Source organism: Eubalaena glacialis, chromosome 1 (genome assembly GCF_028564815.1).
Source record: "Eubalaena glacialis isolate mEubGla1 chromosome 1, mEubGla1.1.hap2.+ XY, whole genome shotgun sequence".
Classification (NCBI taxonomy): domain Eukaryota; kingdom Metazoa; phylum Chordata; class Mammalia; order Artiodactyla; family Balaenidae; genus Eubalaena; species Eubalaena glacialis.
In genome coordinates, this window is record NC_083716.1 from 213445266 (window position 1) to 213462654 (window position 17389).

The 17389-nt window shown below is 36.4% G+C and overlaps 1 protein-coding gene across 3 annotated transcripts in view; it reads left to right on the forward strand.

The window, feature by feature from the left end:
• The window catches only part of UNC80 (unc-80 homolog, NALCN channel complex subunit), a 236575-nt gene that overhangs the window by 71303 nt on the left and 147883 nt on the right, over positions 1 to 17389 (forward strand). For all 3 annotated transcript variants that reach the window (XM_061204567.1, XM_061204557.1, XM_061204576.1), the window contains exon 22: positions 11351 to 11523. In XM_061204567.1, coding sequence (XP_061060550.1) covers positions 11351 to 11523 — 173 coding nt within the window. The remainder of the gene's footprint in view (positions 1 to 11350; positions 11524 to 17389) is intronic.

A 17389-nucleotide genomic window follows, 5' to 3' on the forward strand; every position in this document is an offset into this window, starting at 1 on the left:
TTCAATGTAGTACCTGAACTTCACTGAGTTAAGATAAAATGCAATAGGTGATATAATTTTTTCAATCTAAAAAATTATTCAACAAATGAAAAATACATCTGCTGAACATTTAACAGAACTGAAATTACATTAACAGACCAGCTATCTTTTTCTTCTATATTTTTCTATTCACTAAGAATATTTTATTTTAGAAATCATGCTGTCTCTATCTGAGGGAAGATATTTCATTAACTAAAGCAATGTTTTTTTTGTCAGATGATCAGCAAAATTTACTGAATATCTTCTTTGTGCTCAGCTCTGCCATAAACTGTATGGAAAATGCTGCTTAAAGAAATACTAGATTTTGAAATGCCCTTTTGGGATTTAACAGCTTTTTAAAAATGCATTCTATGTAAATCATACCTCAGTAAATTTAATGTTAAAAAATAGTAAATAAATGCAACTAAAACGTACTGAGACTAAAAGATTAATCATGGCCAAGGAAGCCAAGAGGCATCCTTACATACTAGTAAGTTTATATAAAAGATTGATATAGCAGAGGTACCTTTTATAGGCAAATTACTTTTCAACATTTCTTTCAGTATTACAATATGAAATGTCAGCAGGGTACAACTTGACAATCAGTCTGTAACATGTACAGTGTTGATTTATTTATTACAGTAAGTTTTCCTGACATAATCACTACCTTCAGCAGTATGTAAAGGTCTGAACTCTTTCAACATAAACATTCAGGTATTCTAGAGACACAGTGTGGCAGAGTGGTAAGAATACAGGCTGGTTGTCACTAGGTTTGGATTTGAATTCTGACTTTGTCACTTTCTGTTGCATGAACTTAGACTAGGCTACTTAACCTGTCCCTTTTCTCTTTATCTTTCTGTCTCTATTCTCTCTCATTCTCTCTCTCTCTCTTTTTAATTATCTTTAAATATCTATCTTACATGACTGTTACAAAAATTTTTTTTTAATAAATTATAAAATATTTCATATAGTACTTGGCACATACTAAGTGCTCAAAAAGTTAGTAAATATATTGTTATCTATTAATGCTATACAGATCCAATGGAAAATTTCCATTGTAAATAGCTTTTACTTACAGCATGATCCTTATGTCCTGGGCTCGTAGGATTCTGCTGATCTTCTTACCTGTAATAAGTGTACATCATTCTGTGAATGATTCTTCACAGAATAGGTTCTTGCTGACAAAGATTGTTTTGATCACTTTTCTCTTAATTATTTTATTTATACTCTTTAACTGCATTGTTTCTGAAGTTCTTTCAATCAAAATGACACTTTCTTTAGTAATATTGAATACATTTCTTTTAGAATTAATTAGCTTGTCAAAAATATTGGAAAAAATGGTGGGATACTTATTCTTAATGCTTCCTTTAATAAAATGATGACAACTGTTTTTAATAAATTGGTTAAATAAGAATAAATTTTTTTACCATCCATCCTATCTTATATGTTAGTTCTATTACAAATTTTAGAGTTATCACTTAATGTATCTTAAATCTTAATTATAGTATGAAATAATGAAACAACTGGATTCACTAAAAAGAAAAATATTATTTGGAATCTATCTTAAATTCAAGGTTTAAGTTTAGGTACTGTTAAGGTTATTATTTTTTTTAATGGATGAGATTTCCTGTGATATGTGTATCTATCAAAGGGCTGTATATAAATGATTAATAAAGTGATATATAGATAGGAAAAATAACAGGAGTTACCTGTTCTGATAGCTCTGGTAATGTCCAGTGAGTAAATAGAGTAGTATTTTGAAAGGTAGCTGTCTGGAAACAACCTTGTCCAAGAAACGTTTGTTCCTTATTTGTAGTTTCTAGCTTTACCTTCTGTATACCATTTGAAATTCTGTCTTCTGAATTTTTTCCACCTTTAGATTCTTCTTGTGCTACTTCCTTTTGCATTTAATACAAAATATGCTATACTAAATGGAAAAAAAATACTGAAGTTGTTGAATATAGAATTTTCAATATGGAATATTTGTACCTGAAAAGGAAATGTACCCATAAGGAATGAAATATGGGAAATGTTGATAATAATATTTTAATTATAATCTGAGCCGTTTTTAAAAAAATTTATTTTGTTGAAGTATAGTTGATTTACAATGTTGTGTTAATTTCTGCTGTACAGCAAAGTGACTCAGTTATACATATATATACATTCTTTTTCATATTCTTTTCCATTATGGGTTTATCACAGGGTATTGAATATAGTTCCCTGTGCTATAGAGTAGGACCTTGTTTTTTTTTTTTTTTAATTACTTAGTTTATTTCATTTTTGGCTGCATTGGGTCTTTGTTGCTGCACATGGGCTTTCTCTAGTTGTGGCGAGCGGGGGCTACTCTTCATTGCGGTGCGTGGGCTTCTCATTGTGGTGGCTTCTCTTGTTGCAGAACACGGGCTCTAGGCGCGCGGGCTTCAGTAGCTGTGGCTTACGGGCTCTAGAGCACAGGCTCAGTAGGTGTGGCACAGGGGATTAGTTACTCCGCGGCATGTAGGATCTTCCCGGACCAGGGCTCGAACCCATGTCCCCTGAAGTGGCAGGCGGATTCTTAACCACTGCGCCACCAGGGAAGCTCCTGAGCCATTTTTGTGCTTATGAAAATTTTCAAACATAGAAAAAGAGTAAAAAGGACCCAAGGGATACCAAATATCCATCACCCACTTGCAATAATGATAAAAAAATTTCCAACTTTCTTCATCTTTTTTTTTTTTTAATGTGTTATGGAACAAATTCCAGACACCATACCGTTTCACAGCTACATATTTCAGTATGATGCTGAGACATTTTAAAAGTTGTTGACCAGGAATTGGTAATTATTTTCATGCCATGCCATAATTTTTTCTTTCAATTTACCAGGAAGTTTTAAATTTGTATGCACTTAACTTCAAATTATATAGAGCAACAGAGCTACAAGGAAAAAATAGGCAAATTCACTATCATAATAGGAGATTTAACATACTGCTGTCATTCACTGATAGAGGATACCTCTTTCAGAACCAGTAGACCCCCCCCCAAAAAAAATTAGTAAGGATATAAAAAACTTAAATAACGTGAGCAGCAAATTTGATTCAACAAACAGATACATAGTCACTATACTCCAAAACTTTAAATTACAAATTATTTTCAAGCACACTTGGAACATTTTAAAAACTGACCATATTGTGCTATAAGGCAAATTTTAACAAATTTCAAAGTATTAAAATTATACAAAGTGTGTTTCTTGACTTGTAGTTAAGCTATAAATCAGTAACAAAAAAGTAACTAGAAGTTATGAAATACACTACTTCTAAGTAACCCCCCAAAAAACAAATCACAATTGGAGTTAGAAAATAATTTGAACAGAATGATAATAAAAATATTACATACCAAACTTGGATGTGACTAAAGCTGTGCTTACAGGAAAATTTATAGTCTTTTTTTTTTTCAAGGTAACAGTAGTGTTTTTTTTTTTAATTGCACACATGTCTATAAACCTAATAAATAGGTTTTCTCTATTGTTTTTTATACAGCAGGTTCTTATTAGTCATCAATTTTATACACATCAGTGTATACACGTCAATCCCAATTGCCCAGTTCATCACACAACCACCCCCACACCCCCGTGGCTTTCCACCCTTGGTGTCCATATGTTTGTTCTCTACATCTGTGTCTCAATTTCTGCCCTGCAAACTGGTTCATCTGTACCATTTTTCTAGTTCCCACATATATGCGTTAATATACGATATTTGTTTTTCTCTTTCTGACTTACTTCACTCTGTATGACAGTCTCTAGATCCATCCACGTCTCAACAAATGACCCAGTTTCGTTCCTTTTTATGGCTGAGTAATATTCCATTGTATATATGTACCACATCTTCTTTATCCATTTGTCTCTCGATGGGCATTTAGGTTGCTTCCATGACCTGACTGTTGTAAATAGTGCTGCAATGAACATTGGAGTGCATGTGTCTTTTTGAATTGTGGTTTTCTCTGGGTATAGGCCGAGTAGTGGGATTGCTGGATCATATGGTAATTCTATTTTTAGTGTTTTAGGGAACCACCATACTGTTCTCCATAGTGGCTGTATCAATTTACATTCCCACCAACAGTGCAAGAGGGTTCCCTTTTCTCCACACCCTCTCCAGCATTTGTTGTTTGTAGATTTTCTGATGAAGCCCATTCTAACTGGTGTGAGGTGATACCTCATTGTAGTTTTGATTTGCATTTCTCTAATGATTAGTGATGTTGAACAGCTTTTCATGTGCTTCTTGGCCATCTGTATATCTTCTTTGGAGAAATGTCTATTTAGGTCTTCTGCCCATTTTTGGATTGGGTTGTTTGTTTTTTTAATATTGAGCTGCATGAGCTGTTTATATATTTTGGAGATTAATCCTTTGTCCGTTGATTCATTTGTAAATATTTTCTCCCATTTTAAGGGTTGTCTTTTCGTCTTGTTTATTGTTTCCTTTGCTTTGAAAAAGCTTTAAGTTTCATTAGGTCCCATTTGTTTATTTTTGTTTTTATTTCCATTACTCTAGGAGGTGGATCAAAAAATATCTTGCTGTGATTTATGTCAAAGAGTGTGCTTCCTATGTTTTTCTCTAAAGAGTTTTACAGTGTCTGGTCTTACATTTAGGTCTCTAATCCATTTTGAGTTTATTCTAGTGTATGGTGTTAGGGAGTGTTCTAATTTCATTCTTTTACATGTAGCTGTCCAGTTTTCCCAGCACCACTTATTGAAGAGACTGTGTTTTCTCCATTGTATATCCTTGGCTCCTTTGTCATAGATTAGTTGACCATAGGTGCGTGGGTTTACCTCTGGGCTTTCTGTCTTGTTCCATTGATCTATATTTCTGTTTTTGTGCCAGTACCATATTGTCTTGATTACTATAGCTTTATAGTATAGTCTGAAGTCAGGGGGTCTGATTCCTCCAGCTCCGTTTTTTTCCCCTCAAGACTGCTTTCGCTATTCAGGGTCTTTTGTGTCTCCATACAAATTTTAAGATTTTTTGTTCTAGTTCCATAAAAAATGCCATTGGTAATTTTATAGGGATTGCATTGAATCTGTACATTGCTTTGGGTAGTATAGTCATTTTCACAATATTGATTCTTCCAATCTAAGAACATGGTATATCTCTCCATCTGTTGGTATCATCTTTAATTTCTTTCATCAGTGTCTTATAGTTTTCTGCATACAGGTCTTTTGTCTCCCTAGGTAGGTTTATTCCTAGGTATTTTATTCTTTTTGTTGCAATGGTAAATGGGAGTGTTTCCTTAATTTCTCTTTCAGATTTTTCATCATTAGTGTATAGGAATGCAAGAGATTTCTGTGCATTAATTTTGTATCCTGAAACTTTACCAAATTCATTGATTAGCTCTAGTAGTTTTCTGGTGGCATCTTTAGGATTCTCTATGTATAGTATCATGTCATCTGCAAACAGTGACAGTTTTACTTCTTCTTTTCCAATTTGTTTTCCTTTTATTTCTTTTTCTTCTCTGATTGCCGAGGCTAGGCCTTCCAAAACTATTTTGAATAATAGCAGTGAGAGTGGACATCCTTGTCTTGTTCCTGATCTTAGAGGAAATGCTTTCAGTTTTTCACCATTGAGAATGATGTTTGCTGTGGGTTTGTCATATATGGCCTTTATTATGTTGAGGTAGGTTCCCTCTATGCCCACTTTCTGGAGAGTTTTTATCATAAATGGGTGTTGAATTTTGTCAAAAGCTTTTTCTGCATCTATTGAGATGATCATATGGTTTTTTTCCTTCAATTTGTTAATATGGTGTATCACATTGATTGATTTGTGTATATTGAAGAATGCTTGCATCCCTGGGATAAATCCCACTTGATCATGGTGTATGATCCTTTTAATGTGTTGTTGGATTCTGTTTGCTAGTATTTTGTTGAGGATTTTTGCATCTATATTCATCAGTGATATTGGTCTGTAATTTTCTTTTTTGTAGTATGTTTGTCTGGTTTTGGTGTCAGGGTGATGGTGGCCTCATAGAATTAGTTTAGGAGTGTTCCTTCCTCTGCAATGTTTTGGAAGAGTTTGAGAAGGATGGGTGTTAGCTCTTCTCTAAATGTTTGATAGAATTCACTTGTGAAGCCATCTGGTCCTGGACTTTTGTTTGTTGGAAGATTTTTAATCACAGTATCAATTTCATTACTTGTGATTGGTCTGTTCATATTTTCTATTTCTTCCTGGTTCAGTCTTGGAAGGTTATACCTTTCTAAGAATTTGTCCATTTCTTCCAGGTTGTCCATTTTATTGGCATAGAGTTGCTTGTAGTAGTCTCTTAGGATGCTTTGTATTTCTGCAGTGTCTGTTGTAACTTCTCCTTTTTCATTTCTAATTTTATTGATTTGAGTCCTCTCCCTCTTTTTCTTGATGAGTCTAGCTAATGGTTTATCAATTTTGTTTATCTTCTCAATGAACCAGCTTTTGGTTTTATTGATCTTTGCTATTGTTTTCTTTGTTTCTATTTCATTTATTTCTGCTCTGATCTTTATGATTTCTTTCCTTCTGCTAACTTTGGGTTTTATTTGTTCTTCTTTCTCTAGTTCCTTTAGTTGTAAGGTTAGATTGTTTACTTGAGATTTTTCTTGTTTCTTGAGGTAGGCTTGTATAGCTATAAACTTCCCTATTAGAACTGCTTTTGCTGCATCCCATAGGTTTTGGATTGTCGTGTTTTCATTGTCATTTGTCTCTAGGTATGTTTTGATTTCCTCTTTGATTTCTTCAGTGATCTCTTGGTTATTTAGTAATGTATTGTTTAGCCTCCATGTGTTTGTGGTTTTTACGTTTTTTCCCCTGTAATTGATATCTAGTCCCATAGCATTGTGGTCAGAAAAGATGCTTGATATGATTTCAATTTTCTTAAATTTACTGAGGCTTGATTTGTGACCCAAATGTGATCTATCCTGGAGAATGTTCCGTGCGCACTTGAGAAGAACGTGTAATCTGCTGTTTTTGGATGGAATGTCCTATAAATATCAATTAAATCTATCTGGTCTATTGTGTCATTTAAAGCTTCTGTTTCCTTATTTATTTTCATTTTGGATGATCTGTCCATTGGTGTAAGTGAGGTGTTAAAGTCCCCCACTATTATTGTGTTACTGTCGATTTCCTCTTTTACAGCTGTTAGCAGTTGCCTTATGTATTGAGGAGCTCCTGTGTTGGGTGCATATATATTTATAATTGTTATATCTTCTTCTTGGTTTGATCCCTTGATCATTATGTAGTGTCCTTCCTTGTCTCTTGTAACATTCTTTATTTTAAAGTCTATTTTTTCTGATATGAGTATTGCTATTCCAGCTTTCTTTTGATTTCCATTTGCATGGAATATCTTTTTCCATCCCCTCACTTTCAGTCTGTATATGTCCCTAGGTCTGAAGTGGGTCTCTTGTAGACAGCATATATATGGGTCTTGTTTTTGTATCCATTCAGCAAGCCTGTGTCTTTTGGTTGGAGCATTTAATCCATTCACATTTAAGGTAATTATCGATATGTATGTTCCTATGACCATTTTCTTAATTGTTTTGGGTTTGTTTTTGTAGATCCTTTTCTTCTCTTGTGTTTCTCACTTAGAGAAGTTCCTTTAGCATTTGTTGTAGAGCTGGTTTGGTGGTGCTGAATTCTCTTAGCTTTTGCTTGTCTGTAAAGCTTTTGATTTCTCCATCGAGTCTGAATGAGATCCTTGCCAGGTAGAGTAATCTTGGTTTGTAGGTTCTTCCTTTTCATCACTTTACCTTCTGGCTTGTAGAGTTTCTGCTGAGAAATCAGCTGTTAACCTTATGGGAGTTCCCTTGTATGTTATTTGTCATTTTTCCCTTGCTGCTTTCAATAATTTTTCTTTGTCTTTAATTTTTGCCCATTTGATTAGTATGTGTCTCGGCTTGTTTCTCCTTGGGTTTATCCTGTATGGGACTTGCTGCGCTTCCTGGACTTGGGTGGCTTTTTCGTTTCCCATGTTAGGGAAGTTTTTGACTATAATCTCTTCAAATATTTTCTCTGGTCCTTTCTCTCTCTCTTCTCCTTCTGGGACCCCTATAATGTGAATGTTGTTGCATTTAATGTTGTCCCAGAGGTCTCTTAGGCTGTCTTCATTTCTTTTCATTCTTTTTTCTTTATTCTGTTCTGTAGCAGTGAATTCCACCATTCTGTCTTCCAGGTCACTTATCCGTTCTTCTGCCTCAGTTATTCTGCTATTGATTCCTTCTAGTGTAGTTTTCATTTCAGTTATTGTATTGTTCATCTCTGTTTGTTTGTTCTTTAATTCTTCTAGGTCTTTGTTAATCAGTTCTTGCATCTTCTCGATCTTTGCCTCCATTGTTTGTCCGAGGTCCTGGATCATCTTCACTAGCATTATTCTGAATTCTTTTTCTGGAAGGTTGCCTATCTTCACTTCATTTAGTTGTTTTTCTGGGGTTTTATCTTGTTCCTTCATCTGGTACATAGTCCTTTGCCTTTTCATCTTGTCTATCTTTCTGTGAATGTGGTTTTTGTTCCACAGGCTGCAGGATTGTAGTTCTTCTTGCTTCTGCTGTCTGCCCTCTGGTGGATGAGGCTATCTAAGAGGCTTGTGCAGGTTTCCTGATGGGAGGGACTGGTGGTGGGTAGAGCTGGGTGTTGCTCTGGTGGGCAGAGCTCAGTAAAACTTTAATCCGCTTGAGTGCTGATGTGTGGGGCTGGGTTCCCTCCCTGTTGGTTGTTTGGCCTGAGGCAACCCAACACTGGAGCCTACCTGGGCTCTTTGGTGGGGCTAATGGCGGGCTCTTTGGTGGGGCTAATGTCAGACTCTGGGAGGGCTCACACCAAGGGGTACTTCCCAGAACTTCTGCTGCCAGTGTTCTTGTCCCCACAGTGAGCCACAGCCACCCCCGCCTCTGCAGGAGACCCACCAACACTAGCAGGTAGGTCTGGTTCAGTCTCCCCTGGGGTCACTGCTCCTTCCCCTGGGTCCCAATGCGCACACTACTTTGTGTGTTCCCTTCAAGAGTGGAGTCTCTGTTTCCCCCACTCCTGTCGAATTTCTGCAATCAGATCCCACTAGCCTTCAAAGTCTGATTCTCTAGGAATTCCTCCTCCTGTTGCCGGACCCCCAGGTTGGGAGGCCTGATGTGGGGCTCAGAACCTTCACTCCAGTGGGTGGACTTCTGTGGTATAAGTTCTCCAGTCTGTCAGTCAACCACCCAGCAGTTCTGGGATTTGACTTTACTGTGATTGCGCCCCTCCTACCGTCTCACTGTGGCTTCTCCTTTGTCTTTGGATGTGGGGTATATTTTTTGGTGAGTTCCAATATCTTCCTGTTGATGATTGTCCAGCAGCTAGTTGTGATTCTGGTGTTCTCACAAGAGGGAGTGAGAGCACGTCCTTCTACTCCGCCATCTTGGTTCAGTTCCCATGCCATAATTTTTTATCTTGTGGTAATAGAGTCCAAAGGAATCTTTTCCCCAAGCTTGAACTGCTTCCGAAGGATGTGTTTTCTAAAAGAACAGTGCTCACCTTTTTCCACTAGTACACTCTCATGGTAAACCAAGCTCATAATTGTAAATATGGCCCTTTTATTTACAAAGAATGAAAGTTATTAAAGGGGTGCATCCAACTCTGGATCTGATTTTTAAATGCAAATTTGTGAACATTAGTGTTTATTAATAGGAACAAATTATTCACTATACATCTGCAACCACCAGTCATGACCTGCTTGCATATAGGGCACCTTAGTTGAGAGTAGAGGCTACGAGGGCCACTTTTTTTGTGTTGAGGCAGCAAGTGGGAAAGTGGGGCAGTGGGTGGGAGGTATCAAGGTGTTTTTCACAGAAGAGGTGAGAAAGCCATTTCCTGTAATGGGATCTGTGACTTAGCATGGACCTGGAGTTGGCAACATCGCAAATGAATGGTGTCAGCACACATTAAGCCAAGCACTAAATCAGGGGGTATATTCTTAGGTGCTGAAAGTACATTTCAGAATCATGGGAAGTAATTTGGGCTTGGTGTTTAAAACTATATTCAATATTATAGCATTATATAAGAGAAACTAAATATTATATATATATGTGTGTGTATATATATATACTAGAAGCTATAGAAAAGCTATGAGATACTTAGGTTTTTAAAAAGGTACCTGGGGTTAAAAAAAAATGAAGAACAATGCTTTGTATTATTCTTCCTTAATGTGTGATCCTTAGACTTTCTGTATTAAAATCATGTGGCATGTTTGTTAAAAATATACATAGCCTGCAGACCTATGGAATCCAAATCTCTAGCGATGAGATCTGATAGTCTGCATTTTAAGAAGCTCTAGACTGATTCTCATTTGTATGCAGTTTAACTATGGAAAAATAAGTGAGGATGAATCAGTGGTTCCTAAACCTCTGACCACCGTGTGGGGTCAGGCTGGCTGCATCCTTATCATCTGTGAGGCTTTACAAAGCACACATTCTTACACTCCTCTTGCAGAGACTCTGGTTCTGAACTTCTGAATAAGATTCAAAAACTGCCCAGATAATTCTGATGCACAGGCAGGTTTGGAAATCCTGGCATTAAATGACCAACCTCTCAAGTCCTTTACAACTCTAATAATCAAGGATTCTTTGCATTGTAACTAAGATATCAAGATACTGTCTTTGATATCAGTTTTTTGTAACAGATCTGAAATTGCACAGTGATTTTGCATCTTCCATAAAAACAGAAGTTAGTTGCAGGCAGAATCATCTTAAATAATCCTCTTAGCAGTATTAGAGAAGAGACCTGAAAGCAAAATGATCAGACCCTATATTTATCTATTTTTTTAATTTTTAATTTTTAAAATTTATTTTATTGATGCATAGTTGATTTACAATGTTGTGTTAATTTCTGCTATACAGCAAAGTGATTCAGTTATACATATATATATATATATATATACATTGTTTTTCACATTCTTTTCCATTATGGTTTATCACAGGATATTGAATATAGTTCCTTGTGCTATACAGTAGGACCTTGTTGTTTATCCATTCTATATATAATAGTTTGCATCTGCTAATCCCTAACTCCCAATCCATCCCTCCCTCACCCACCCCTCCCCCTTGGCAACCACAAGTCTGTTCTCTGTGAATCAGACCCTATATTAAAATAGTTATATAAGACCCCTTATTTACATATGCTATGTGTCATCAGATTCCTAAAAGTCAAGGTGTCCAAATCAAGCATTAGATAGAGAGGAGGGAAGTGTAGTTCAGGAAAATGTTCTTAGGCCAACACTACAGAAAATGCATTGTTGAAACTTCAAAGCTCTTTTTAAATCTACAACCATTACACTCTCTCTCCTTCATTCCTCCAACATGGGAAAACCGCTACAGGTTGCCACAGTTTTGATGACCATCTGTCTTCCAACCAAGATGGCGGAAAAAGCAAAAACGTGGTGAATCTTGGAGCAATCCGACAAGGCATGAAGCGCTTTCAATTTCTGTTAAACTGCTGTGAGCCAGGGACAATTCCTGATGCATCGATCTTGGCAGCCGCCTTGGATCTTGTAAGTTGTTGGAAGAGTTTTCTCACCCTGTACCCCATTCCAGTTAATTCTGCTAATGGAGGAAAACATGAATCCCTACTCCAAAGCCTAACAATGGGGTTACATTTTTGGTCTTTTTTTTTTTCCTCAACATTAGTGGCAAGAGGAGGGAAAATGGTAGTAAGGTGAAAGAAGAAAAGAAAGGGGAAAAATCTTAGTAAATATATTCTGTACAGCATCATGATTAAAAGTATATGAGGGTTCTAGAATGAGACTGCCTGGGTTAAAATCACTCTGACATCTATTAGCTAAACCCTGTAAAATGAGATTAAGAGTAATAATAATATTATGCTTACCTCCTAGGGTTAATGTGAGGATTAAATGAGACATTAGATGTAAAGTCCTCATCATAATGCCTGAAATATAGCAATTGCTCAGTAACGTAGGTCATTATTATTATTACATTATTAGTCATGTCTGTCATGTATTAGTCCTTTAAACTCTGTCTTGGTTTAATTGCATATTAATTGAGGGAAAATATGAAGCAAGGATCAATTGAAATTAATTGTGCAGAAGCACCTTGAACATCGTGTAGCCTTATACACATTTAAGAGATTCAAGAGTATTATGTGGATCTTGTTTAGAAAGTATTTTTGTCAAATAAACGAGACCCAGATATGAGTTTTGAACACAATCTCTCAATTTCCTTTATTTATCTTCTGGTTTAATAAATTCTTCATACACTATATAAATACTGGGTACAAAATTCCAAGTAAATATCAAGAAATAAGTCTTCTATATTCACATGTTAAAAAGAAAAACTAAAATAGACATTTTTACAACAAAAACCCTTTAGCCTGCCTACAGATGATCCCTTTTTATAACACGTGAATATGTAACCACTGGCCACTCATATTTTACCTTGGAAAATAGTCCAAACCTTTTAATATAATTCATGACATTTTTCTGTGACATTAATAGCTTTTGCTCTCATGATATTTAGTGACCAGCAAGGTGTGTAGCTTCACTTAAGCCGAAAATGCAAATACCACTGTAATCACCCAGAATGATGACCTGTGGTTATTTAAGATTTTTCAGTCAGTTTCCTATTCCTGGACATTGGTCTTTGAAAGTATTTTTTTTTTTAATTCCAAAGTGTTTAATGTGTACTGATATATGCTATGATGACTGTAAAATGTAGAAAGTCACAGGTCTCCAGGAGAGCTGAGGCAGGTGGCAATCAAACAATCAAAGAACAATGAGATGCCTGTCTAAAGCAAGAGAGCTGACAAGGCAAAGAGCCAATTTCTTGTTTTCTAAGTGGGAGAGAGGAAACCAGCCTGTCACTCTTTTGAGTCATGCATGGTTCTTCTTAATCACCAACTGGCCAGTGTTCAAAGCCAGCAAAGGATAGAGCCAGATTAGAACAGACCTTATATTTGGTACAATAACATGTTGACTCTCTCATTAAAAAATTATGTGAGATCACTATAGGAACTTTAAAATGTGAAAAATAAGAAATTCTGTATTTTAAACCTGATAGTTTAAATGTGATTAAGAAAGTGAAGATGACACAAACTAGTTGAACAATGGTTAAATACACAATAACAATGGTGCATTAGAACTTTATGGGTAGTTTATGCTATAGTGTTCCAGATGTACTATTATGTCCATCTTTGTCTCAATCCCAAAGTCACAGATACTTTGGAAAATTTTTAGACAAGTGAGACATCAAATTTCTCCAGCAACTGCCTGAGTTTAAGGAAAATGATAATAATGAATCATGTTACTTCAACTTACTGTTGAAAGAGAAAGATAGAGGCACAGCTGGCCCTACGAATTGGACAATGATAGGATAATAGCATTTGGATAACAGTCAGTAAAATAAGCACCTGATGACAGAGAGAATGGATTGACCTTCCCTCTCTGGAAAGCCTCAGCCCCACACCAGAGATCCTGAGTGAAGTCTCCACATGAATGCATATCATGTACTGGACTCCAATCCACTCTTTTCATTCACGCATTTTCCACATGAGAGAAGAAAAGCCTCAAGAGCTAAGGTGACTTTGCTCAAGGTCATATAAGCCAGTCGAAGTGAAAACTGGGCTCAGAGCAGAACCTTCTGATTCTATTCAGGACTCTTTTAGCAATACCGTATACTTTCTCTGTAAAAAAAAAAAAAAAAGTTATTTAGGTAAATCAGAAAGAGTGTCTCTTGATACACTGAAAATGTACTTAAATGTATATGATCTCCATAATAAAGAAGATGGCAAATGATTTCTAATGGTCCAAAAACAATTGAATCTTTTTAAAAAAAAAAAGATCATGTGAATACATGATGAATTTATAATAGGAACATATAGGAGATTTTCAACTTTAAAGATTCACACTACACATTCACCCACTAAACCAGTGATTCTTAACATTTTGGAGACATAAACTCTTTAAGAACTGAATGAAAGCTATGGAGAGAATTACACTTACAGACAAAATTCAGCCTGTAATATCAGAAGGTTCATGAACTCCCCCAAAACCCACCCATGAAACAAAAAATGGGAAGAACACAATCTCAATGTATTATCATTGGCAAAGAGAGACTCTTTAATAAAGTAATTGGAATGATTTTATTAACATTGATGGTGTAAAAACAGAAGGAATAACTGCTTCCTACATAAAAAGCTTTTAAGCTTTATAAGATATGTGGTCATGGGAGAAACAGGAGGCTTGTCACAAAGAGAGTGATACATTTGAAAGTTTAAAAAATAATCCCAGTCGAGGGCTTTCCCTGATGGCGCAGTGGTTAAGAATCCTCCTGCCAATTCAAGGGACATGGGTTTGAGCCCTGGTCCAGGAAGAGCCCACATGCCCTGGAACAACTAAGCCCGTGCACCACAACTGCTGAGCCTGTGCTCTAGAGCCTGCAAGCCACAACTACTGAAGCCCACGCACCTAGAGCCTGTGCTCTGCAACAAGAGAAGCTACCGCAATGAGAAGCCCGTGCACTGCAACAAAGAGTAGCTCCTGCTTGCTGCAACTAGAGAAAGCCCACACGCATCAATGAAGACCCAAAGCAGCCAAAAATAAATAAATAAATAAATTTACTTTAAAAGTAATAAATAAAATCATGTTATCAGTAAGTTCTTTTTAAAAAAATAATCCCAATCGAACAAATTAATACTGGCTTCTGAATGGAGATTATAAAAGTATTCATCAATATTCTTCTTAAAATAATCAGTCTCTTGGATGCTGGAATTTCATTCCCTCTCATCAGATGGTTCCATACCTATATGATTTCCAACTGCTATAATGCTTAGAGTTTTCAAGGAGATTTAATTCATGGCTGAATTCCAGAAAACATTTAAAATTTATTTTACTTCCTCCAAATAAGACTATGGCCAGGTAGTTACCAGATCACTAGATTCTCCTTTCTTCCCTTCCTGTTGGACCAACTCTGGCCCTGCTTTACCTTCTCAATCTTATTAATCTCATGGTAATAAATAAAATAAAGGGGGTTTGATACTTATAAGTGGTGTCTTCAAGCTTCAAAGAAGCATTTTCTGATCATTATAGATGTCCAGTGATGAAGTAGATACATTGAGAAGTAATTAGCTCTTTGTCACTACACTGGACTCAATGGGGAAGTACAGGGAGACTCAAGAAGGGGGTGGTTAGTATGAGTTTCTTTCGTATCTGAGAATCTTTGATTCTAGGTCAAGGCCAAGGAGTGTCCAGAGGTCAGAATCAGTCACGGTTTAAAGGAAACAGAGACAGAATCCAGGTAGACCTGGTTGGTTGAAAAATAAGGGATAGGTGATGATGGTGGTGATGGTACTCATGGTGGTGGTAATGTTGGTGGTGATGGTAGTCGTGGTGGTGGTGTGGTGGTGGCGGCAGTGGTGAGAGAGGTGGTGGTAGAAGATAACAAAAGTAACATTTTCATTGTATGTCATAGTTAATAAAGCACCTTCACATTCATTGTCTTATTTGTTGATATAAGAGGAAAGGGTTAAGCCAGGACATGGTCCCCAAATGAGGGTACATTCAACTTCAGTTTCTCAGGTATAGAAAAGTGAAGGAATTGAAGTCACTGGTGAATACTTGCAGGAGGACTGAGAGGAAGGAAAATATAGCTGCATGTCCAATATGTTTGAATCATAGTAACATCCTGTTTTTACCATCATTGTGCAAGTGTGGCAGTTGCAGTTGTTCATACCTGTCTATTTGGGTTAGGAGCCCCTTGAGATTACTCTAACGTTCACAAGTTGTCTTCTATTAAATGTATTATTAACTTTTGTATCCTCTGTGTTTGGTTTCACTTAATATCTGATCTCATCTGCTTCCTGACTTTCAGAAATGCTTCACTTTTAAATATGTTCTAGAATGAATTTGGGAGTGTTCCTCCCTCTGCAATTTTTTGGTAGAGTTTGAGAAGGATCAGTGTTAGCTATTCTCTAAATGTTTGATAGAATTCACCTGTGAAGCCATCTGGTCCTGGACTTTTGTTTGTTGGAAGATTTTAATTACAGTTTCAATTTCATTACTTGTGATAGGTCTGTTTATATTTTCTAATTCTTCCTGGTTCAGTCTGGGAAAATTGTACCTTTCCAAGAATTTGTCCATTTCTTCGTGGTTGTCCACTTTATTGGCATATAGTTATTTGTAGTAGTCTTTTATAATCCTTTGTATTTCTGTGGTGTCAGTTGTGATTTCTCCTTTTCCATTTCTTTCATTTTTTTTTTTAACATCTTTATTGGAGTATAATTGCTTTACAATCGTGTGTTACTTTCTGCTTTATAACAAAGTGAATCAGTTATACATATAGATATGTTCCCATATCTCTTCCCTCTTGCGTCTCCCTCCCTCCCACCCTCCCTATCCCACACCTCTAGGTGGTCACAAAGCACCGAGCTGATCTCCCTGTGCTATGCAGTTGCTTCCCACTAGCTATCTATTTTATGTTTGGTAGTGTATATATGTCCATGCCACTCTCTCTTTGTCACATCTTACCCTTCCCCCTCCCCATATCCTCAAGTCCATTCTCTAGTAGGTCTGTGTCTTTATTCCCGTCTTGCCACTAGGTTCTTCATGACCTTTTTTTTTTTTTTCCTTAGATTCCATATATATGTGTTAGCATACTGTATTTGTTTTTCTCTTTCTGACTTACTTCACTCTGGATGACAGACTCTAACTCCATCCACCTCACTACAAATACCTCCATTTCGTTTCTTTTTATGGCTGAGTAATATTCCTTTGTATATATGTGCCACATCTTCTTTATCCGTTCATCTGTTGATGGACACTTAGGTTGCTTCCATGTCCTGGATATTGTAAATAGAGCTGCAATGAACATTGTCATACATGACTCTTTTTGAATTATGGTTTTCTCAGGGTATATGCCCAGTAGTGGGATTGCTGGGTGGTATGGTAGTTCTATTTTTAGTTTTTTAAGGAACCTCCATACTGTTCTCCATAGTGGCTGTATCAATTTACATTCCCACCAACTTCCCAGTGCAAGAAGGTTCCCTTTTCTCCACACCCTCTCCAGCATTTATTGTTTCTAGATTTTTTGATGATGGCCATTCTGACTGGTGTGAGATGATATCTCATTGTAGTTTTGATTTGCATTTCTCTAATGATTAATGATGTTGAGCATTCTTTCATGTGTTTGTTGGCAATCTGTATATCTTCTTTGGAGAAATGTCTACTTAGGTCTTCTGCCCATTTTTGGATTGGGTTGTTTGTTTTTTTGTTATTGAGCTGCATGAGCTGCTTGTAAATCTTGGAGATTAATCCTTTGTCAGTTGCTTCATTTGCAAATATTTTCTCCCATTCTGAGGGTTGTCTTTTGGTCTTGTTTATGGTTTCCTTTGCTGTGCAAAAACTTTTA